Source organism: Ahaetulla prasina, chromosome 2 (assembly GCF_028640845.1).
Source record: "Ahaetulla prasina isolate Xishuangbanna chromosome 2, ASM2864084v1, whole genome shotgun sequence".
NCBI classification, from domain to species: Eukaryota; Metazoa; Chordata; class Lepidosauria; order Squamata; family Colubridae; genus Ahaetulla; species Ahaetulla prasina.
The window spans coordinates 252,070,789-252,094,879 of record NC_080540.1 but is presented as its reverse complement, the minus strand read 5'-3'; the positions used below and the strand labels follow the sequence as shown (position 1 = coordinate 252,094,879).

At 35.7% G+C, this 24,091-nt stretch overlaps 1 protein-coding gene and 1 long non-coding RNA gene across 5 annotated transcripts in view; one reads left to right on the top strand and one right to left on the bottom strand.

Moving 5' to 3' along the window:
- Nucleotides 1–24,091, bottom strand: part of MCC (MCC regulator of WNT signaling pathway) — a 236,033-nt gene that overhangs the window by 883 nt on the left and 211,059 nt on the right. For all 4 annotated transcript variants that reach the window (XM_058166079.1, XM_058166080.1, XM_058166082.1 and 1 more), the window contains 7 exons: nt 20,651–20,799; nt 18,811–18,951; nt 17,143–17,243; nt 15,197–15,380; nt 8,159–8,393; nt 7,698–7,904; nt 6,578–6,675 (listed from right to left, as the gene is read on the bottom strand). In XM_058166079.1, the coding sequence (XP_058022062.1) occupies nt 6,578–6,675; nt 7,698–7,904; nt 8,159–8,393; nt 15,197–15,380; nt 17,143–17,243; nt 18,811–18,951; nt 20,651–20,799 (1,115 nt within the window). The remainder of the gene's footprint in view (nt 1–6,577; nt 6,676–7,697; nt 7,905–8,158; nt 8,394–15,196; nt 15,381–17,142; nt 17,244–18,810; nt 18,952–20,650; nt 20,800–24,091) is intronic.
- On the top strand, nt 2–15,194 carry LOC131189739 (uncharacterized). The gene is made up of 3 exons (XR_009153115.1): nt 2–1,584; nt 7,785–7,867; nt 11,617–15,194. It is a non-coding gene; the product is annotated as an uncharacterized LOC131189739 (long non-coding RNA).

The following is a 24,091-nucleotide window of genomic DNA, read 5'->3' as shown; positions in this document are numbered from 1 at the left end:
AAGTACAAAGCAAATGATGAACTGAGGGCAAATAAGTTGAACAAAATCTTATTTATCATCCTCAATCTGACAAGGATTATTCTGACAGTATGAAAGCCACAGTAGCACTGGTGGTGTTCATATGTTAATTAACTTATTGACTGAGGTTTGCAGCTGCATAAAGGGGTGACAGCATGGACCATTTTCCTGTGATGCAGATCTCAATACTATTATATAACAACAATAATATTGTTGCAAGTGACTATACTGCTGGAGGGCTGCCCATACTGAGTCCAAATGATATTCACAAGCAGGACTCTTAGCGAGTCACTCCAAGCCTATTTCAGTATGGAAGATGCTACTGCTATTACATACTATTACTAATTCCTGACACAATTGCTTTTCTATTAACTGGTAAAATTGACTGTAGAAGTATGCCCTTATTTTAGGAAAATTAATAAGATTTATGTGGCTAGCCAGGTATGTAGCACCACCCTGGACAGCTTATAAACAATATATGTAAAAGCCAGCATCCTTCAAACCAATACAACCCTCACATCCAACAACCAACCTTTCTTGGCTCAGACCACACAGCACCCCAAAGGCTTGTGGAAAAAGCTATGTCTACAAGGATTTTCAGAAGACTAACAGGGAGGCACCTGCTAAATATCAGAAAGGGGGATCCAAATGTATTTTGTATTTATGTATTCAGTTTACATCCCACTTTTTTATTCAAGAGCTCAAGATGGTGGATATGCTGCCTTCTCTTCCTATTCTTCCCAACAGCCCTGCAAGGCAAGTTAGGATGGGAGAGAATGAGTGGGCTACTGGGACACCGCCCTGAGTCTTCGGAGAAGGGCGGTATAAAAATACAAATAATAAATAAATAAATAATAAAGGTGGCATTGGTCTGAGATGCCAGTTCTGCATCTTAACCTGTACATCACACTGGCTCTCAATGCCTTCTATTATGACTTTTGTTTTACAGCCATTCCAAGATGGCCAACCCATTTCTTATGAAACTAAGCAAGTCAGACTTGACAAGTATGTACCTAGTTTTCTATCTCTAGCTAAGGGGTGCTTCACAAAGTGCGGGAGGGCAAGCAGGCCCCCCTTTAAAGGAACTGCATCTTTACTTCCATACAAACCTGAAAAATTATATGGCTGCTTTAAAGAGATGTTTTTTGCCTGTCTTCTGTCACACACTAATCATTGTATCTGAATCATCAACAGGCAGAGTACAAATACCAGCATGGAGTTGGAAGTTCTACTTCAGTTTTGGAGAGTTCTTATAGTTCAAGATGTATACAAATCCTTTTCTCATAAATACCTCTTGCGAAAGGTGAAATTTGCCATTAGGAATAACAAAACTGTCCAGTTTCTATGAAAATGGCAAAAAATAAAGCTTCTTTGTCAAAATGAAGTAAAAGCTTGGTCCTAAACCAGCAGTGAAGTCTGGCTGGATCTATCCGCCTTGCGCGAACTGGTAGTGCCAGCAGCGGGAGGCTCCATCCACCTGCCAGGACATCATTATGACCCATTTCTGACCCTCTGTGCATGCGCAGAAAAGGCGCTCGCGCTCACATTTCCGAACTGGTAGCGAAGGTAAGAGCATTTCACTACTGTCCTAAACTTATTAAAAGATAGCATTCAAATTACTTTATTGTAATTATCTTTTTTTCTTTGAAAACTTTATTTGTAATTATGAATGGCTACAACAAGACAGCAGAACAACAATATTGAAAAAAAGTCTGTGAACCCCCATCACTTTCAAAGAGCCAGTACAATTTACTGTTTGTACAACATTATCTGTTAACTTTTTATTTACAACTGCAGCCTTAATCTGGCCTCCGGGTGGCACTGTCTACAATGCCAAAAACCAAGCATGCGGCCTTTTCTAGTAAATTTCAGTTGAGCAACATATTTTAAAGGAATATTCAACAATATTGTCATCACTAATCAACCTGTAAAGCAAGTTTGCTAAGGAGGTGAACCTCTATGAATGAAATTAGAGAGAACAAGACAGACTAAAAACACTATTTTATCTGAGTCAGAGACTGATCTAATTTAACTGAAGGGCAGGGTTTAATCCATGGCTTAATAGCACATATGGCAGATTTGGAAGAATAGCAGGAGAGCTACTTCTAAGGAGTAGCTTTTGCACGTATTACTAAAGGATACAATGCTTTCAAGAATTCAATAAGGAGGCTAAAGGATCCTGTGCTTGGGTTGGATCGAAACCAAATACAGCTATCAATGGAATCTGGTACCGTGCTTCATTCGGCACCCAGATCATGCCAAGAGCTTTTAGGACTATTGAAGCCAACGCAAATATAACTCTTCTCCATAACTCCTAGCTGGACACATGGAGGTCAGAAAAAGTACAGAGTGGAGCTGTACTAGCTGTTTGCTTAAATCAATATCTGAAGACATTATCTATACCCACACTGAATAGAGAAACTGTAGTAAACTGAAACAGGTCCATTCAAGCTCAGAATCATCACCAGCGGGCAGCATCTCTCTAGGATCACAGACAAATTTGCCACCAATCCCTCAAAATTGCTAGAAATTAAAGCTGTCTAGAAATAATCTGGCCAGGATCCCCTTTCAAGCCTTGCTCTGATAAGTAGCAGTTAACAAAAGTGATGAAAGGAATTTAAAAAGTAATACTAATATTAATGGGAATTTGCATGTAACGGGGAGCATCATTTCCATTAATGACATCCTTTTTTATATTTCTTGGGAATCAATCTGCAATCCAAAAACTATAAATATTCAATTTTATATTTTATAAATTCTTCATGCGTACCCTATAATTGTTCTTAGGAAAGAAATGCCAGATTATGTCAATTCTTGACCTTACCTTTCTACATAATGTTTTTTTATCTTTTTATATTTCATTATAAAATTAATTATATTTCATTAATTAATAAAAAATTAATTTACTGCTTCTACCAGAATTTAGTTCTCCTTATCCTTTGCTAATGTGTAGAGACTTCTGTTAATGTTTTACAAGTGGAATCAAAGTTTTCATGTTATAAAAAAAAATCATATGCTGTTCAATTTGTGAAAGGCACTAAAATATTTTATGATGGAAAAGTGATATACAGAGGTAGTCCTTGTTTAGCAATCACAATTGGAGCCCACAACTCACTTATTAAGCAATTGCTAAATGAATATGACTATGCATGTGATTTTACTTCAACTTTCCTTTGCTTTACAGAGCTGTGTAGATCACAAATGTGATGTTTTCTGTCATTTATTTTTCATCATCATATTAATTGCACACATACATGCACAACTATGTGTAACATGAATAGAGAGGTCCTTTAGTCTTATCTGTTCCAAAGGTTTTTAATTCATTCCTTGCTCTCATGCATTTTTAATAGAATCCTAGAAATATGATACAATAACCCTTTTCCCTTCCTAAAAAACCGGTCTCTGTTAGATCATTTTACTCTCCATTCTGCCTATGTATGATTGTTCCCTGTAGGATATTGCGCTCATTCCTCTTCCCTGTGGAGTAACTGCTCTTCTGTGCTCCTGACCTGTTAGTGAATTTATAAAGCCCAATATATAAAAAAGAAACACCAAAGCCTGCATCTCTCATCTAAGACTGCGGAAGAAAGCCTACTAGTTCTCAAGAAAAAATTTTATACTTAACACTCATGCCAAAATAATCTTATTTTTAGTATACAGGTGAAACTCAAAAAATTAGAATATTGTGCAAAAGTTCATTTATTTCAGTAATTCAACTTAAAAGGTGAAACTAATATATGAGATAGACTCATTACATGCAAACCGAGATAGTTCACGCCTTGATTTGTCATAATTTTGATGATTATGGCTGACAGCTCATGAAAACCCCAAATTCACAATCTCAGAAAATTAGAGTATTACATGAAATCAATAAAACAAGGATTGTACATAGAACAATATCGGACCTCTGAAAAGTATAAGCATGCATATGTACTCAGTACTTGGTTTGGGTCCCTTTTGCATCAATTACTGCCTCAGTGTGGCGTGGCATGGATGCTATCAGCCTGTGGCACTGCTGAGGTGTTATGGACGACCAGGATACTTCAATAGCGGCCTTCAGCTCTTCTGCACTGTTCGGTCTCATGTCTCTCATCTTTCTCTTGGCAATGCCCCATAGATTCTCTATGGGGTTCAGGTCAGGTGAGTTTGCTCGCCAATCAACCACAGTAATCCCATGGGCATTGAACCAGGTTTTGGTACTTTTGGCAGTGTGGGCAGGTGCCAAGTCCTGCTGGAAAATGAAGTCAGCATCCCCATAAAGCTCGTCTGTGGAAGGAAGCATGAAGTGCTCCAAAATCTCCTGGTAGACGGCTGCATTGACCCTGGACTTAATGAAGCACAGTGGACCAACACCAGCAGATGACATGGCTCCCCAAATCAACACAGACTGTGGAAACTTCACACTGGACTTCAAGCATCTCTCCATTCTTCCTCCAGACTTTGGGTTCTTGGTTTCCAAATGAGATGCAAAAGTTGCTCTCATCAGAAAAGAGGACTTTGGACTTTGGACTTTGAGCAAGAGACCAGTTCTTTTTTTATTTAGCCCAGGTAAGACGCTTCTGACGTTGTTTGTTGTTCAGGAGCGGCTTGACAAGAGGAATACGACATTTGAAGCCCATGTCCAGGATCCGTCTGTGTGTGGTGGCTCTTGATGCACTGAATCCAGCCTCAGTCCACTCCTTGTCCACAACACTTTTGAATGGCCTTTTTCTGACAATCCTCTCCAGGCTGCGGTCATCCCTGCTGCTTGTGCACCTTTTTCTTCCACACTTTTCCCTTCCACATGACTTTCTATTAATGTGCTTTGATACAGCACTTTGGGAACATCCAACTTCTTTTGCAATAACCTTTTGAGGCTTTCCCTCCTTATGGAGGGTGTCAATGATGGTTTTCTGCACAACTGTCAGGTCAGCAGTCTTTCCCATGATTGAGATTCCTACTGAACCAGACTGCGAGACCATTTAAAGGCTCAGGAACCCTTTGCAGGTGTTATGGCTTAATTAGCTGATTAGAGTGGGAACTTTGAGCCTAGAATATTGAACCTTTTCACAATATTCTAATTTTCTGAGATTGTGAATTTGGGGTTTTCATGAACTGTAAGCCATAATCATCAAAAAAGCATGAACTATCTCACTTTGCATGTAATGAGTCTATCTCATATATTAGTTTCACCTTTTACATTACTGAAATAAACGAACTTTTGCACAATATTCTAATTTTTTGAGTTTCACCTGTAGAAAAGGATCAGGCCAGTGGTGGGATTCAAATTTTTTTACTACTGGTTCTGTGGGCATGGCTTGGTGGGCGTGGTTTGGTGGGCGTGGCAGGGGACAAATACTGTATAATCTCCATTCCCTCCCCACTCCAGGAGGAAGGTTACTGCAAAATCCCCATTTCCTCTCAATCAGCTGGGACTCTGGAGGCAGAGAACAGATGGGGGCGGGGCTAGTCAAAGGTAGTATTTACCAGTTTTCCAAACTACTCAAAATTTTCACTACCGGTTCTCCAGAACTACTCAGAACCTGCTGAATACCATCTCTGGCTCAGACCATTCATCAACAGAAAGGAACAAATTTGAGGCGATAGCCAAACCCAAAACTGATTTAAAATATGAAGCCTACAGAGAAAAAAATCCAGGAAAAAAAAAATCCCTCAAATCTCTTTATGGGTGAGGCAGCTTGAAATGCTTCTGATTGTTCCATTCTAAGCTCCTCCCTCCAGACTGCATGTCCAGACAGAATCTGGATCAGTTCTTCCCTATCTAAACTTAACTGACAGGCAAAGGAGTCTCCTTCCTGTGAGGAGACAATCATTGAATAAGGTAGCTGCTAAACAAGGGCTACTTGTAGTAACAATGCAGCTGTCATAATACAGGAGTTACATTGGCATACCAATATTAGTATGAGCGAATCAGCGACTATTTTCTCACCCTTCTAGCTGCAACAAACAAAGTTATCAGCATGACAGTTAAAAGCATCAAACTGCTGGCAAGTAGTTCCTTTATGCTCTTAAGAGTAATAAAATGGTTGACTGGATTGCCTGCTATAATGCACAGCGTAGTAAGATAATTAAATTGTTTTGCTCTGGCCAGAATTAGAAAGCAATTTAGGAGAACTGTTTGCGTGATAGGAAGTACTGCTGATATTCTCTTTTTTCATTTAGTTATTTCCAGTTTTCCTGTTGATATAAAACTTGGCAATTTATTCTTATGGGGAATCTAAACTAACAAGAAATAATTCTGGAATGCCATTTCTAAATTTGCTATGTCTCCCTCATGATTGTTGATTAGCATAGTCACCTACTTTGTCCTCTAGAGTTTTCATGTACGTTGTGAGAATTAACAGCAATAATTAATCTGCTGGTTTATAGATATTGTGAAAACCTGAGGGACATGCAGATGAGCGTTTCAGAATATGAAATGAGAAAATGGATACTTCAAAAATGACATAATTGCAGAACAGTGAGAACATCTGACTAATTTAAAGGCTGCTATAAACTCACTGATTTATTAGCACCTTTCTGTTCGGGAAAGGGTGGGAGGAGGACACATCTCGCTTACCGTCTGAGGGCATTTGCCAATTCTGTAGTCAGCTCACTTTCGTTGTAAGATTTGAGCTCAGTTAGTGTTAATGATGCTGATGTGCCATCTGTGCACTCCTGCAAATTAAACCAAGACAAGGTAGGATCACCTTGCATAAATCCAGGCACATTTTAAAGTTTATAGTAATCATAAAAACATATCTTTAACATCAGGCTATCAGTCACTTGGCTCCATTTTAACCTCTTTCAAGGACATAGTCTTTCCAAATAAAAACAGCATAACACATAACAAAAAACATGTAATAAAATAGTAAACTTTCAAAATACCTATCCACAAATGCCATTAAAACTTAAAGGACAACACAAATGGATTTAAATCCTCTTAAATATAATATGCATGAAATCCTCTATGTACTATAGGAAAGGAATATCACAGAATAGGGGCTAGCAGTGAAAAGCTCCTATTGTTAGTACTCAGTTTTATGCACCTTGGAAGTGCATCAGTAAGCAAACTTGCAATGTTGATCTTAAAAATATACATAGCTGCATATGGATATAGGTAGTTCCCCATACTAAAAGAACAAAGATACAACTTTAAATAGAGCCATAATGAATCAGCAACAAAAGGATTGATGCAACATTACCTACAGTTTTCAAGGACAAAAATTCTCCCCATGTAAAGCATTTGATAATTGCTTTGGAACAAATTTGAATAAGCCTAATCTCTTACTATCCAAATATATACAGGGAGTCCTCGACTTACATCCATAACTGAGCCCAACATTTCCATTGCTAAGCAAGGTAATTGTTAAATGAGTTGTGCCCCATTTTATGAGTTGTGCCTCTTTCTTATAGGACTGTTGTTAGTCAGATCACTGACATTATTAAGTGAATCATACGACTGTAAAGCAAATCTGGCTTTCCCATTGATGTTGCTTGTTGGAAGCAGTTAGGAAGGTTACAAATGGTGATCACATGATCCCAGGACAGTGCAACAGTCATAAATACATGCCAGTTGCCAAGTGCCCAAATTTTGATCATGTGAGTGCGAAAAACAGTCATTGGTCCCTTTTTTCAATGCTGTTGTAACTTTGAACAGTCACTAAACAAATGATTATAAGTCAATGACAGTAACTCACCTTACTTGACTTGTCTTTGCTGCTGCTACTAGTTGAACTGAGAGATCTCATTCTCTGTTCTTTTTGCTCTTCTACTTCTGACTTTAGGTGCTCAATGTGGACCAAATATGCTTGTTCCTGAGCTTCTCGGCTGCTCAGCTTCAACTCGAGAGCTTTCTTCTCTTTTTCTAGTAAGTACAGCTGTGCTTTCAGTTCTGCCATTTCTTCCTGTTGGGGGAAACAGCAGAATATGAATGTAGTAGGTCAGATCAACAGAATTATCTGCATAGCTAGCGTGCTATATTCTGTATCTGATAAGATGTTGTACAAAACATATATCTATTTTGTGTTCTATAGTTCACTACTGTTCTGGGTTGAACTGTTGTTTAAAAATAAATTGATTTTACATAAAAACATTGCAGCTATATATTAAAATCAAGATATCAAAATTGCCTTGCTTGATACATCATTACATAAAATACCTTCATTGCCATGAGTTCCTGCATAAGTACAGCGTTTTCTAGATCCAATCTTTGGCTGTCTCCACGAGGCTTGACATCATAACTGAGGGGGTCAATATGGATGCTCTCCAACTCCAGCATGGTTAATTTAATAGCTGCTCTATCATTTTTTAGCTGTTGAATGTAGTCCTTCAATCTCTGCTCATCCTCCTTTGTGAACTCTGTATCACAGCTGCTTGCTGTTGAACTAGTAGTACTTAGAAAAAAAGGGAAAACACGTTTAGGAAAGATATGTCTAAATAATCCTCGTGTGCCTAAAAATAAAAGAAATAAAAACATGTCTGAGTGTATTATAGTGAAAAATTGCTTTTTCAACAAAACAATGCTAAGAGCCAATGAATAACTTAATTGATGGATAAGACCTATCTTGGTTGAAGATTTTTGGAAAGATTTTTAAGTTAGATTACACAAAAGTGGGCTTGATAGAATATTTGATAAGAGCCAAGCAGCTTAACACTTCATCATCTTTAACTACATTCTATAATCAGTATGACCTATACTCCGATATGATCTAAAGCCAGAACTATTTGGTTTTCACATTTTATAATTGCAATTTATTGTTTTATTTGTATCCTGCCTATAGCTACATAAGCCCACTGTCAATTTTTATGCAATATTATTATCTCAAATTAGAATACACAGACAATCCAATCCTGATTGTACAGGTTATGATTTCAAATAAACATTTATATGTTCCAGAATTTGTAGATAACTAAGTTATTACTCAGTTATTTGCAATTCTAGTCATCCAAGAAAAACAATTTGTAGAGGTTAATTGTGATTCTTCTATTCATTCCTTAACGTTCACTGTTGAACATAATTATACTGCCACCAAGAGACAGAAACAATTTCACATTTTCTACAACCTTGTGCAGAAACTGTGTTGTCTCCTGAGGACCTGTAATCAGCTGATGGGTAAGGGTTAAGTCATCCATTAGCTCTGCCTGTCTGGAATGCTGGATGATCTCAGTTATCAGCAAGGGAATAAATCATTTTCTGCACTGGGCTGCAATATTTTTCCATCCATTTTAGACAAAGAGAAGGGAGATAGAAATACCACATGAATAGTTTCTGTAACCATAGTTAACACGGCTTTATAATTAAGCCTCTTTTTCATTCTATTAAGCTCAAAATTGTCTTTATATTTTAAAAAAGTTATCAAATAAACAGCTTGCAGTCTTCTGAAGATTTCCAAACATGCTTATCCTAGAAGTTACAGACAATATTGACAAAGCACACATCTTCCTGAACCATTCTTTTCATGTAGTAGCATTTCATCAGTGAGCCTCTTAACTCTTCTAGGTAGCAACAAGAATGCGGTGAAGCAGCAGCTAACAAGTCACTTTATTTATTTATTTATTAAGTTGCCTTTGCCTTCATTGATAATTGAGAAAGGTGTAAATGTGCAAGTCTAAGGAGATTCTCAGCCATCCAAATCATGGTTGTCCCAAAGGTGCTTTTCAAAAGGTAACTGGATTTTCTTTGTTTTTCCCTTGAAGACGTTTCACTCCTTATCCAAGCAGCTTTTTCAAGGTTCTTCAGTGTCTTTTCAGTGCCTTTTGAAAAGCACCTTTGGCTATAAATATGCAGTTTTATGCAAAATTTTAGAATCCTCTATATTTCAATCAGTCTCAAGGTAAATACAAGCTGACACAACTACAGTACAAAGTTAACATCAACTTTCTAAGTTCACTGTTTATATGCTATTGTCTACAGAATCAAAGTAAGAAAACTATGATTATGGTATGCAGAAATTCAGACCTTTCTGTCAATACTTTTTAACATCTTTAAATATAAATAATGTCAACTAAATGCAAAGGTATGTGTATTCAATTCAGTGGTGGGTCTTGAATAACTTAACAACTGGTTGTCTGGCTGGGTAGGTGTGGCCGGTTGGTCATGTGACTGGGTGGGTGACGTCACTCATCACACCCAGCCCTGCTTCCCGGCCATTTCCCTCAAAGGCAGAGGTAGGATTCAGCCGGTTAGGGTTAATATCACCACTGACTGGCCTCGCCCCCGCCTGTTTTTGGGCAGGTTTCAGGATGTTTTTCGGGTTGTTTTTGGCCAAAAAACGAGAGGGTGCAGGGCCAGTCAGTGGTGGGATTTGCCAGTTCACCAAACTGCGTAGAATGTTAACTACCAGTTTGCCCGAACCAGCACAATCCGCAGCAGCCCACCTCTGATTCAATTCTCAGTAGAGTGTTTGAACCCCATTGAATAATAACTGGCTCAGGAAGTAACTGAAATGCACCAATTGATCAGGAGTATCCACAGTTTTGCCTACAACTGTACTTTCTCTTTACAAATATATAGGCAAATATAACACCTCAAAAATCTATGAAACTTTTAATTCACTAAGAGAGAGGAGAAAAATCAAAAGAATTAGAGGAGCCCCTTGCCCAATTAATATCTACATTTACATCTGAAAACTTGTAGTATGGTTTCGTTCCATTTTGAGATACTATAGTAAAAATCCAAGTTATATTTAACATATATTTTAAAAAGACCTCCCTCTATCATCAACACCTGGGAAAAATGGAAAATTCTAGTTTTGCCAATGATATGCCTTCAACCATTCTGGAGTCCACTGGAATTGGGTGGTTAATAAATTTATATCAATAACAACAACAACACACTATATTGCATGGTATCCTATAACCCTCAGCTCTCCAGAAAAGAAAATAGCTGTGGATAGATCTTTGCTAAAACAGATCATCCGTTTCTGTTGCAAATTACCAAAGAAACGATCCACAAAAGAAAGAAATCAGCTAAAGTGTAGGCAATTCACTGAGAATTCTGCTTTTAGCTTACAGTAGATGAGTTATTATCTGCAATGCTAGAAACCTTCCTTTAGAAACACCCAACTATTAGCCACTGACAATTACCATATACTTGGTAATTAAATTCCATTTATCAAGGTAGCACATTTTTAAAGAATAAATTTGAATATACAAACTACATAATCATCAATTCTGAGATATCTTGTAATGCTTGTGCAGATCAGATGTGATAGAAAACTTACAAGGGTAACTGAATTTTTAAATTTCAGTTAAATGAACTACTAGGAAAGTAAACCTATTGTATTTTGTGTCTACACATCACAACTGTCAATAGATAAAAATATAGTCTAAATGCCCAGGAATATATATATATAAAAAAACATTTAGGATTAAAAATTTGAGCAAATTCTTAAAAACTTGCATATTTCCATAAGGATTTTAATGGTGCTGTTTTAACTTGTAAGCCACTCAGAATCACTTATACAGTGAGATGGATGGGGCATTAATTTGATCAATCAAACCAATTTAGGCCCTAGACCATGCATGTGTGCCTATTACAAATGCAGCCTAAATACTTCTCTCATAATGTTCTGAATTCTGGTTTTATATTGTTATATCTGTGTTTAAATCCCATAGGTGAGTTTTAATCCCAGGAGCAGAACTGAGGGTGGGAGGAACTTGATTCAATCATTATCTGTTGAGATATTAATTTCAGCTTCTCTGCAGCAGAAAACAGCGGTGCCTACACAAGAGCCCTTGTGGTGTCTTCCTATTCCTTGCATTTTTTTATCCATATATACTGTATAGAAAATACTGTAATATTACTAAATGTATTTCATACTAGAAGAATGTGATTGCCCTCTTATGGGGTTAAGTACATCAGGATGCTCCTACTTTTGTTTCTTTTCAGAATAGACTACAGATCAAAGCTTATAGTATGATGTTTTTTTAAAGACAGGCAATATAAGTGCAAACACATTCTCCAATAACTTCAGTGATTTTGGATTGTGCCACTTTAAATATTTCCTATTAACGATTCTCAATCTGCTTATATTGTCTCTGTTCTAGTCACTGCAATTCAACTGGCTTCCCTTCAAGTGGTAAAGTTTACAGATTTTATCTATACAACAGGGGTTTCCAATCTTAGCAACTTTAAGACGTGTGGACTTCAACTCCCAGAATTCTGTGAGTTGAAGTCCACATGTCTTAACTCCAATTCAAGCCAATTAGGTTAATTCAATAAATGTAGCTTGAAATTGCCTAAGATTAGCATACACTGCAAGTGTTTTCCATCTCTTAGTCAGAAATATAGCAAGCTTCTAAATAAATCATCATGCTCCTAATCTAATATATCATATTGCATATATCAGAGCTAAATAATTTCTGTTCAACCTTTAAAAATCAATACAAGGTTGCATTTGTATCCTAACTATCAGCAAAGGGTAGATTCAGATTTTTATTCTACTCTGAACTCCATAGATTCCTTAACTGAGTCAAATAAAGAAGAAGAAAGTATATTTTCAGCAGATGTTTTCAACATGTTTTATAAATATAAATTCTAAATATGGCTTTAATCGACTCAAATCCACATTTTAAATTTGGATTAGTCTATTAACCAATTATACCTATTGCTTGTTAAGGCAGCCTTATGCTTTTATGGGAGAGATGTAATGGAGACAACTCTAAATTTAAAAATAACTTTAATAAGATATAAGAGCTGAACGGATCTATATTTATAAAACAAATGTAAAAAAACATTAGCTACAGTTGCAAAAAAACACAGTGAAGCAAAATAATATTTTGATCATATGACTCTTTCCATATTCTAGAGCATAAATATGCTTTGGGATATGAATATATTAAGTATGTTCCTTAAATTAATAAGCTTTGCTATATTTGTAGCTAATGTTGACCAAATGGAAGTGACTAGTAAATATGAAGTTTGGAAATGATATCATTCTGTCCTTAAACTTCATGAGAGAGCAGATAGTTGTGGGTAAGTATGGGTTAGAAGAAAATAATTACAATTTTTGTGAATGGTCATGTATTTATGAGGGTATATTTTAGGATATCTAACTATTTGAGTACACCAATATACAGTTGTAATGCTGTATCATTGGAGGTTGGAATTGTAGAAAGTTTCTGGAGTCATTTTGCTGATGGCTGTTTTAGGTTCTTCTACCTAAATGCTATCTCATATATCATGGTACTTATAAACAATGTATACATTTACTTTCTAGCTATTTATTCCACCCTTTTTGCAGCAGTTTTAAGGTGTTTAAAAGGGGATTTCTCTTCACTTTATTCACACAACAAACGTGTAAGATTGTTTGACTGAGAAAGAATGACTTGCCCTCCACAAGATGCTAAAGTTGAGAATCAACTTGAATTCCATGAGTGGCACAAAAGTATTAGAAGACCACTCTTCTAATAAATTAAATTAAATATATCTTGGGCCTGAAGAGTGCAGGGCCTTGCACGTAGAAGACTGGCTTCCTCTTAATGAAATGAGATAAATCAATTCTTTTTTAGCAGAAGGATTAGGTTGTAATTAGTATTCTAATATTATATATCTAGCAATATCCAAGGGATGGTTGTAATAATCTCTAGGAAGAAATATTTCAAACAGATTAAATAGAATATGAACGAGAGATAATATGGATTAGAATCCATATTTATCTGACAAAGTAACCTCTAGTCCCTGAAAGTTTATGCTACAAATAGACTTTAATGTCCAGATACTATTGTGTTTACATATCAAGGAACCCTAACCCTTTCCCTCTAGTGTCTTATTTTTCCTCAAAGTTCAATCAATTGTGCGTCTTAGAAATAGGCTTTGAGGCTGAGCTTTTGCCTTTAAAACAATTATTACTTCTTTATCCACCAGAGATGTATTTCTCTTTTCACAAAGGAGTAGGCAGTCTGACTAGGAGGCTGCAAATTGAAATTCTAGCTATTAATTTTACTTACCGCCTAGCAAGAGCAGCCTATGTGCTGCTTTTTCCTGTTTTATTGCAAATGCTCCCTTTTATCGCCTTTAACCTCCTTGTCCCCAGTGGTTGCCTGAGCATTTGTTCCCAGTAATGTGCTTGGCAATCTGACATTCAGCAGCTCATTTTTGATGCCGAAGTTAAGCCCAGGTCAACACTTCAATTACAAATCCCGTTTTAAGGGGTCTCAAACAGCAGAAGAAATTATTCACATTGACATGAAAAGTCTTTTCCAAGGAGAAAGGCTTCCCCATTTCCTTCACAGACTTTGCAAAAGAATGATATCAAACATTCGGAATATCATTGTACGCTGTTTGTCACACAGAATCTATGAGCTTCAATCTTTTATACAGTTCTGTGGTTGCACAGTTCAACCTCTGTAATTGTACTGTGTTTTAGCAAGAGATCACCCAGGATCATCAAGTACCTATGGATGTTGCCAAAGCATTTCCAAGAAAGGTGCATAGATGTAATAGCTAAATAAAATGATGATTAAATCCTCTTACATTTCCAAGGTCACCAATCCACAAGGCAATAAAATGTTCTCTAGGTGCAGAGAATTAGCAAATAAGTTATATTTGTATATTCAATTCTAAATATCAAACTGATCCCACATACTGCATTAAATTTTTAACATCAAATGGATTACATCGAATGACTTCATTTATATAGTTTACCAAGGAACTTGGAGAAATCAGATTCTTACTCACTGAAGTTCTGCGAAGACTTCATATAATACCACTGAATTAGTAATATACAGTGGTGGGATTCAAGTAATTTAACAAACGGTTCTCTGCCCTAACGAATTCTTCCAACAACCAGTTTGCCAAACTGCTCAGAAAGTTAACAACCGGTTCTTCCGAAGTGGTGCGAACTGGCTGAATCTCACCACTGGTGATATATACTTTACATTTCAGTGGCAAGAAATTGAAAAACAAAGAATTAGCAGAGAAATTAACAAAATAAATGATATTGTTTATGAAATAGATTAGATTTCAAATACAATAAATCTCCACAAATATATATTTAAAACAGCCTACTAAAAATTGGAACAGAATCTAGTAACAGATTGAGATCACCCTATAATAATTTATTAGGAACACCAATATTATTGAACAGGTTGTAGGAGAATGGCTAGCTAATGCAAAAAACCCTCCAAAACAACCTCTAATTCATTCAGAAAATCAAATGACTGGAGATTAACCATGCCAATGTGCCATAATTACCTGGTATGACTGTTGGAAGAAAGACTCTCCCAGGGCTGTACACTACAGCCAGTAACGGCATAGGCTCCCCCACAGCTTCCGTCCAATTTCATCAACAGGGCTTTGGCTGCATTCTCGGCTGTCTTCCTACAGTCATGGGCTCTTTTAAGCATCTGGGTGATGCTTTCATCCCCTGTTTGATCCCCTGTTCACAAGCAAGTGATCAGAACAACATAATACTGGAGCATTAATGTGAGTCAATGTGGTTTTAAGCAAACTTCTATGTTCCCATGAGGACATTAGCACGTAATGGACTTCAAAAATAATTGGGCTTAGAAAGAGGTGAAATTGGCAGTGGTACAAGGATGAACTCTCCACACACAGTCTACACAGAGTGAGTCTTTCATCCTCTGTTCTTGCTCCTCATGTGATCTTTGTAGGAACAATGAGATCTGAAGAAAAACTAAAGCTATATTGTGAATTGAATGGGATTCTATAAGAACTGAATCACAGCCATAAAGTCTCCCTACCTCTAGCCAGACTCTTCTAATTTTTTTGTACTACCTGAAATAGAACAATATCTATTCATACAAATTGTTTCAGAGCTTCCAATACCTCATATTCTGCTAAATGTTTTGGTTAATCATTTTATCTTTTTTATTCTATGTATTAAAAAGTTAATACTATGTTCTAAAAGGATATCACTGTACAATTTAAAATAAAATAATATCTATGGATTTAATTGGAGAAATAGTGACAGACACTTTTTATTTCAAAAGCCTGATATTTCATGTGAAATGTACATTTTATATAACCTATTTATTAAATGGTACAAAGATGAATATGAAAAACCTGAAGCTGAATGTTTAGATGTTTCAACAAGACAACAATCTGAAGCATACTTCCAAATCCACTAAGAAAGGCTTACAGGAAAGAGAAATGAAAGGTTGTGAAACAGCTTTTACAAACCCCATACTGACAATAAATTCCAGTGAGTGCTTTTGGTAGTGTGGAGAGCTCTAATCCCCTGCTTTATCATCCCATATGGCTCTAGATCAGGGCATCTCCAAACTTGGCAATTTTAAAACTTGGGAACTTCAACTGATTAATTGTTCTGACTGTCAGGAAATTTCTCCTTAGTTCTAGATTTGTTTTCTCCTTGATTAGAAGCAGGTTACTTTTGTTCAGTCCTGATTTTCTATGAGTCAGGAATAATGTTTTCTATTTGGACATGTTATAGTTTGTATAGTTTTTATTACAAAAATCACAAAAGCTATAATTTTTATTTCTTTTGAGTAGCTTTTGTCAAAACTATTTTGCATTTTATAATAAACAAGAATACAATTAACTTTGGCTTCTTAAAGCTATTGTTTTAAATAGATTTTAAAATAAATAAATATGTTGTTTTCTAAAGAAATTTGTTTTTAATTTAGAAGAAAAGATTCATACTGGAACTCTCCACAGTGGCTGTTAATAATTAATTCCAATATGCTAAAACAAAGGACAGAAATTTGTCTTGTAACACTGAAATCAGATGATCATTTTGATCTTTAAAAACTTCCATATAACATATTGACTGTGGAATTGCCAAGGTAATGAATTAAATCTTCAAACATGCTCTGAAATATACCAGTAGTTTTCTAATTTTGAGAAACAAATTGGATGAAAAATAGCATTTTTAAATTACTAATCATGTAGATAAAACATTTCACCTCCTCAGTCAATTGTTGATGGATTTCCATTTTATAATCCTGAATCAAGTTGAGCTATGGTTCAAAGCACTTTTTCTTGCATTCTGTATTTAGCTTCAAATTGAATCATTTGTTATAACTGTACTTGGTTATTGTAACAAGCACACAGGTAGCCATGAGATAATTCATTATTGTAATGTTCCCTTTAAAGGCGATGTATAGCAAATAAAGTACAAATTGGATTATTAGAGGGAAAGTGATTCAATGAAGACTTACCAACAGACCCAACACCTGCAGCTCTGAATTGTCCAAGAATGAGAGACTGTTCACTTTCAGCCAATGCTAGCAACAGCTCATAGGCTTCAATGCACTGTTCACTGAGGAGAGAAAAATACTGAATCAGTGCATGTATATTTGGTGGGGGAAATTAATCTACTTAAACCCCCACTCTGTTGAGTGGGAAACTAGCAAGTATGGTGATCATTGGTGGTCTCTATGTTCCTAAATAACAGCTTGAATAATTCACATAAATAACATAAGTAGAACATAATGATTCATATAAATAACATAAGCAGAACTGCATGAATAAAATCCATAGTAAACTTTTGATTGTAGAATATTATGAAATTATAGAACAACTTTCCTAGGTTTCATTAGAGATTTAAGACAGACACTATTTTTTTTGTAGAAATCTACTTTTAATATAGAACTAAGTAGTTTAAATGAAACCAAGCCAGTGTATTGGTTTGCTGCATTTAAAAAATATATTTTATTTATATATAAATATTTTGAAGCATTTCTTTTATTATGTCTTGTTTTGGCTTGAACAAGGAATAGCCTCAATAGCTGATAAAGACGACATTTTTAGTGCCAAAAATATTTTGGATTTTTAGCATGAATAATAACAAACACGGATTGTTTTTATTAGCAGCTTGATAAGCACTTATGTATTTCACTAAATTGTTCTTAAAAATAACATTTAGATACTTTGTTAAGCCTTGATGTGGAAATAAGTTGGAGTTTTAAGATATAAGCATAAACCAAAGAAGTGCTAAATGCAAATATATATCACTTTCCTTTAGTAGCCATATTGTCAAATGAACTGTCAATCCATCAAACCAAAGATACAAATTTGAAATAGAGTAATTCCCAACTGTGAGAGCTATTAAACGGTGGAACAACTTGCCCTATGGAGCTGAAACTGACGGTTTTCAAACAAAGGTTGGTAGCTATTTGTCTGGAATGGTCTGAAAATTCCTGCCTTGGGACAGAGTTTGGACTAGAAAATGTCCTAGCTCCCTTTCAAGCCTATCATATGAAGTCTGTAGATTTGAAATGGAAAATGACCTACTTCTGGTTATCTCTGTAAATTCACTTGCTAAGTAGAAAATATTAACAGTAATGCCAGCAGGCAAGAAATTAAATAAAATAAAGAGAAAACACAATACTTTGGTGCAGTCCTTAAACTTTTTATAGTACAAGTAGTCCTCGACTTAAAACCATTTGTTGTCGTTCAAAACAACAACAGCAATGAAAAAAGGATTTATCATCGCTTTTCATAGTTACGACCATTGCAGCATCCCCATAATCACATGATCAAAATTCAGATGCTTGGCAACTGGCATGTATTTACGACGGTTGCACTGTCCCAGGATCATGTGATTACCATCTGTAATATTCCCAGCCAGCTTCCGACAACCAAGTCAATGGGGGAAGCCAGATTCGCTTAACAACCGCATGATTCACTTAACAACTGCAGTGATTTGTTTAACAGCTGTGGCAAAAAGGTTTAAAATGGGACAAAACTCATTTAACAACTGCCTTGCTTAGCAATGGAAATTTTGGGCTCAATTGTGATTGTAAGTCAAGTACGACCTGTAACTCAAACAACGTAAGAACATGTATCAATTCATTTTTTTCCTCATATATTCTCCATTGTTATACCTGTATTGCAATGCCAGCCTGAGGGCTGTGGCATTGGATTCATATTTTCCAACCAACATGCTCATCCTTTCAGCATTGCTCTTACACTCTTCCAGAGTTATTGTCAATAAATCATTCTGAGATTTTAAGTGCTCGATGCGACTGTGGAAAAGAAAATCCTCTTAGTTTTCATGTAGAGGTTGCTGCCATCTGTCTTAGGAGTTCTACAGTTTATACAGACAAGCCTTAAGTTAAGGAAAACTAATATAAACTATCTATGCTTTCCTTGGACCTATCAAGGGCCTTAACTGGATAAAGCGTCAGCCCCTAGAGCCAAAATGGAGACAATGATCCAAATTAGGATTGCAGCAGCCTTAGCTTTTCACAGCTGGTGCTTCTTCAATACCATAACTGATTGGTGGTGTGTGCTCTTATGAATGTGTATGAGGCTGTGGAGTGTAATCCTCTCACATGGTGGCCTGATTTGGCAATTCCTGCTTATTACTTTTCTCCCTCTGATCTACCCAAATCACTCTTAAAAGATTTTATACCACATTTCTCTGGAGACGACATCAGCTATTGTTATGACTTACAGAGCAATATGGAAATCCTAACAAATCCCTTTATGACATAATACTGATGACTACATTATCTTGTTGAAAGAAAGATAGTGATTAGGATTGTCCTCTTTTCATTATCATAAATTTCCATATTGCTATCCAGCTGGTAGAAGCTTAATTCACAAAAATCTAAATTAAGATGTTAATAAATCAATTAACTGAAAGAGATTACTCTTGCTCTCTCCCTCGTTCTATATATGTAAAGATTTTTTGATAAATATAAAATCTACTCAACATTTGTGCACTGATAATAAGTTTGCATATGTTGTTGTCCTAGAAGGTCAATTTTATTTCACAATATATCTTCCTATGAAGATAAATTCATGGGCCAATTATTTAATATATTTATGAGCTGCTCTTTTATTTTTTAAAAATATTTTTATTAAACATTTTCAACATTAAAAAACAAAACACAATTTTTCACTCATTACAGCATTTCCATATTGGTATCAATATCTTCAATAACATTCATATTTACATAAATTCTATTTCTATGGTTCACTATCCTATATTATACAGTTGTTTGAATTATAGTAATATTTACATGTAACTATGATACAATCATATTGTCATCAATATTACATAGTTCTTATACAGTAATTTTACTCCTATTCTCTAGCCATATATACCATCTTCTTTATATAGAGAGGATGGTATGAGCTGCTCTTTTAAAACTTCGTAACAGTGACAAACAATAAGTGAAAATGTACAGTATAAATGATGAATGCATGTTCCTAAATCATCATTTCTTAATTTTGAAAAGAAAAGATGTAGATGCCAGATGAAACTCACAAAAAGTTTCCGTAATTTGGCCTCAAAATGGAGAAGAACCATTCTCATATAACTCACTTCAGTGCCAAATTTGGATTAAAGTTAAAATGGGAAATCTATTCTGTTGCAAAAAAAAAAAAAAAAAAAGTGGCTCTGCACATAAAAATGTCATCTTACCAGGGGTGAAATCCAGCAGATTCTGACAGGTTCTGGAGAACCGGTAGCGGAAATTTTGAGCAGTTCAGAGAATCAGTAGCAGAAACTTTGAGTAGTTTGGAGACCTGGTAAATACCACCTCTGGATGGCCCCCGAGTGGGGTGGGAATGGAGATTTTGCCGTATCATTCCCCTGGAATGGGGTGGGAATGGAGACGGCCATGCCCACCAAGCCATACCCACCAAGTCACACCATGCCCACCGAACCTTTTTTACAAGTAGTAAAAAAGTTGGGATTTCACCACTGCATCTTACCTGTTCAACCGTTCTGTTTCTACTTCAAATTCTCTAATTTTGCTTTCAGAGATAGCAGATCCATGTGAGTAGAGTGTTTGGAAAATCTCTTGAATATTGGAACAGTCTTGAAGAGAATGTGCCAAATGTTCTGCCACACTACTGGATACCTGTACACAGGTTTTGAGAAATATTATGAATATTATTTGGATATTGGATTTTGTTTTGTACCTTGTTGTATAAATAACAGGGATAGTCATTAAAATAATTTTATCTTCTGGAGATTGAGCCACTGCTCAACTCAGATTTAAATATGTTGGAATAACAAAGGAATGGGATGGGGAAGAAATACAAGCACAGTAGAGTTTTCCTAGAAATTATATTTTTCATTTTTGCCTTCAAGACCCGGGTACTTACGAGACCGCCTGCTGTTACCCTATGCCTCCCACTGACCCGTACGCTCCCACAGAGAGGGTCTTCTCAGGGTGCCGTCCGCCAAACAGTGTCGGCGGGCGGCCCCCAGGAGTAGGGCCTTCTCTGTTGGAGCTCTGACGCTCTGGAATGAACTTCCCCCTGGCTTACGCCAAGTGCCTGATCTTCGGACCTTTCGCCGTGAACTAAAAACATATTTATTTATTCAAGCGGGACTGGCATAATAGTTTTTACTATTTTAAATTGGGTTTTATTGTCTTAGTGTTTTAAATTTTTTAAATTTTAATGTCGGCCTTTTTTGCAATTTGCTTCGTTTTAAATTCTGGTTTTAATTGTATATATATTGAGTTTTATCCTGGCTGTACACCGCCCTGAGTCCTTCGGGAGAAGGGCGGTATAAAAATTTAATAAATAAATAAATAAATAAATAAATAAATAAAACTTCCGTGTAAATCTGCTTTAGATGTTCACATCATGGCTGGATTAGCCTGCAACTTCTAGAATTAATGGCCAAGTAGAAAAAGTACAAAGGGCCTGAAAAAACAACCTCAGAAGAAATAGCCATTTCTTATGCTCCTCTACCGGTAGTTATGTAATTGAGTGAATTCCTAATAATTCTATCACCTCTTAAGAAATGATAAGACCATTTCATGAAACTTGAATACTCATTTTGTCAACTCTATTCAACTGAGTCTAGGAAAACTGAATATTTTAAAGAATTATTTTCAAAATATTCTATCAACATGCAAAGAAAAGGAAATGAAGGGGAAAGGAAAGATAAAGATTCCAAACTCAGTTCATAGAGTGATTTATTGTCTGAATTTTCTCTACTATTGGTCATATAACTTTTAACAGAGCCACATAAAAAGCATAACCCCCAAGTATATATTTTAAAGGTGCTCCATTTGAATGCTTGCCTTCCTTAAAAACTGCTGCAGGAAATGCAACCCTGACTGTAGATGTTTACTGCAGAATCCAAATGCATGATTGTGTACACTTTATATCTTTATCCTGAAGGATAAAAGAAATTTAGCTTTCATACTTCAGAGGAGCAGTACCAAGAACATGAACCCTTAAATTATAAAACTTAAAGCCCAGGGGAACTTGCTTGGTTTAAGATGAGAGCTGCTTTTATTTCTGTGACTTTCATACAATCTTGATCTCATGGCTGTCAACTAAGTTGCTAAATAATAAATAATAATAAGTCAATAAGTTGACTTTGTATATAGTATACAAATGGATGAAGACTATTGCCTGACATAGTGTAAGCCGCCCTGAGTCTTCGGAGAAGGGCAGGATATAAATGCAAATAAAATAAATAAATAAATAAATAAATAAATAAATATGCATTTTGTGTGAATATTATACTTACTCCTATGCTGCTGATTTCTGATCCCAGAACAGGACGATCAGATGCTGAAGATTCTGATCTCGTCTTTGAAAGCTTCACTCTCTCCGCAATCTAGAAACAGTCATGGTAGGATACGGAACCAATCACAAAAATGAGTTTTTATAGTATCTTCTAAGATTCTCCTCATTTCATTCAGGTACTATGTTCAGAACTCAATCTTAAAATGGATATATAAACTAGAATGTGTCTTATGACCAAACAAGGCTGAAATTTCTTACAAAGTTATCTCTCCTGCTGGTTCAGGACCGTTAGAATAGTAGCGCAACAGAACATCAAAAGTAAGTAGTTATGTCCTAGGACTCACCTTAGCAATGGGGATGTCATTACTACTGCTGCTGGTGCTTAATTCTCCAGTACTAGGATTAATGGGACGGTTTGCAGAAGTGAGGCGACCTGGACTTGATGGGCCTGTTGCCTGAACACTCTGTAATCGAGTTTGTAGTTCTCTGGCCTACAAAATATAATTATGTAAGTCAATACTATTACTCTATTTTCTTTAACTTGTTTTGGAAATGTAAGAGAAACCCAGTTCTGCTTCAAGTTGGGATAATTGACAATAATAAACCTTTGATAGTTTTGATTCAAAAGCTTTCTCTTGATTCCTGATATCACAAAGGGATACTTATTTTGATACCATTTTACCTAACATAATCATATATTTAAAACATTTTCTATCTGTAGAGAAAGCATATATTGAAAATGTAATCAATGGATTTCTGGCAAGAAACATAAAAGGTGTATCCCATGGATAACTGTCTTACAGAACTTTTAGATAGAATTAATTTTTTTTTAAACAGCTGACAAAAACAATAGGGACACATAGTTCCAAATCAATCAAAACATTGTGTCTGCCCATATTCCAAATTTCCAAAGAACCAATGAAATAACTGGAAGGATAAATTTATTTAAAATGACAATTCACTATGTTTTACTGATTTTCTCCATGTGTAAAGAAAAGTATATAAGAAATCTCAATTTTATGTGGTGCTTTAGTTTTCTCTCTAGGAAATCATAAATAAAATAAAAAGGTCAATTTTTCACTGGCAAAAGATAAATAATTCACATCAATGGAAAATCAGGAATAGTGAAAATTCAGTGATGAGAAAAAATGGACTGCAATCAACGAGTGGCAACAGAATGGACAAAAATATGCAAAAGGGTTAAGGAATTTCCAAGACGAACATGAATTTGAAATGAACTATAGATACAGATGATTCTCTAAAAAGCAATTCTTGAAAAGTTAAGTTTGTTCTGGAAAAGCCAGACCTAAATTAACAAAGCTTAATCAGCAAAGATTAAATAAAGTTTAATATATGATTTACTGTTAGGAGATACATTGTAGTTACTAGGATACATTAATATCCAAAGTAATTGGTATCCTTTATGAGGTGTTGTCATCATCTTTCATGGAACATGATTTATGAATCTGGTAACAAGCCATTAATCTGTTGTGCTCTTTCCTAGTTCCTTTCACATAAGATAGATTTTAATCGTCGTGTTAACTAAGTTTGCAGAAAAGTTCCTGTTAAAATACTATTTCTGACTTCTGGCTAAAGAAATCAGGAATCCAACATTCGAGGTGGGAAAAGGGAAGATTAATAATGGTGTGGAAGAAACAA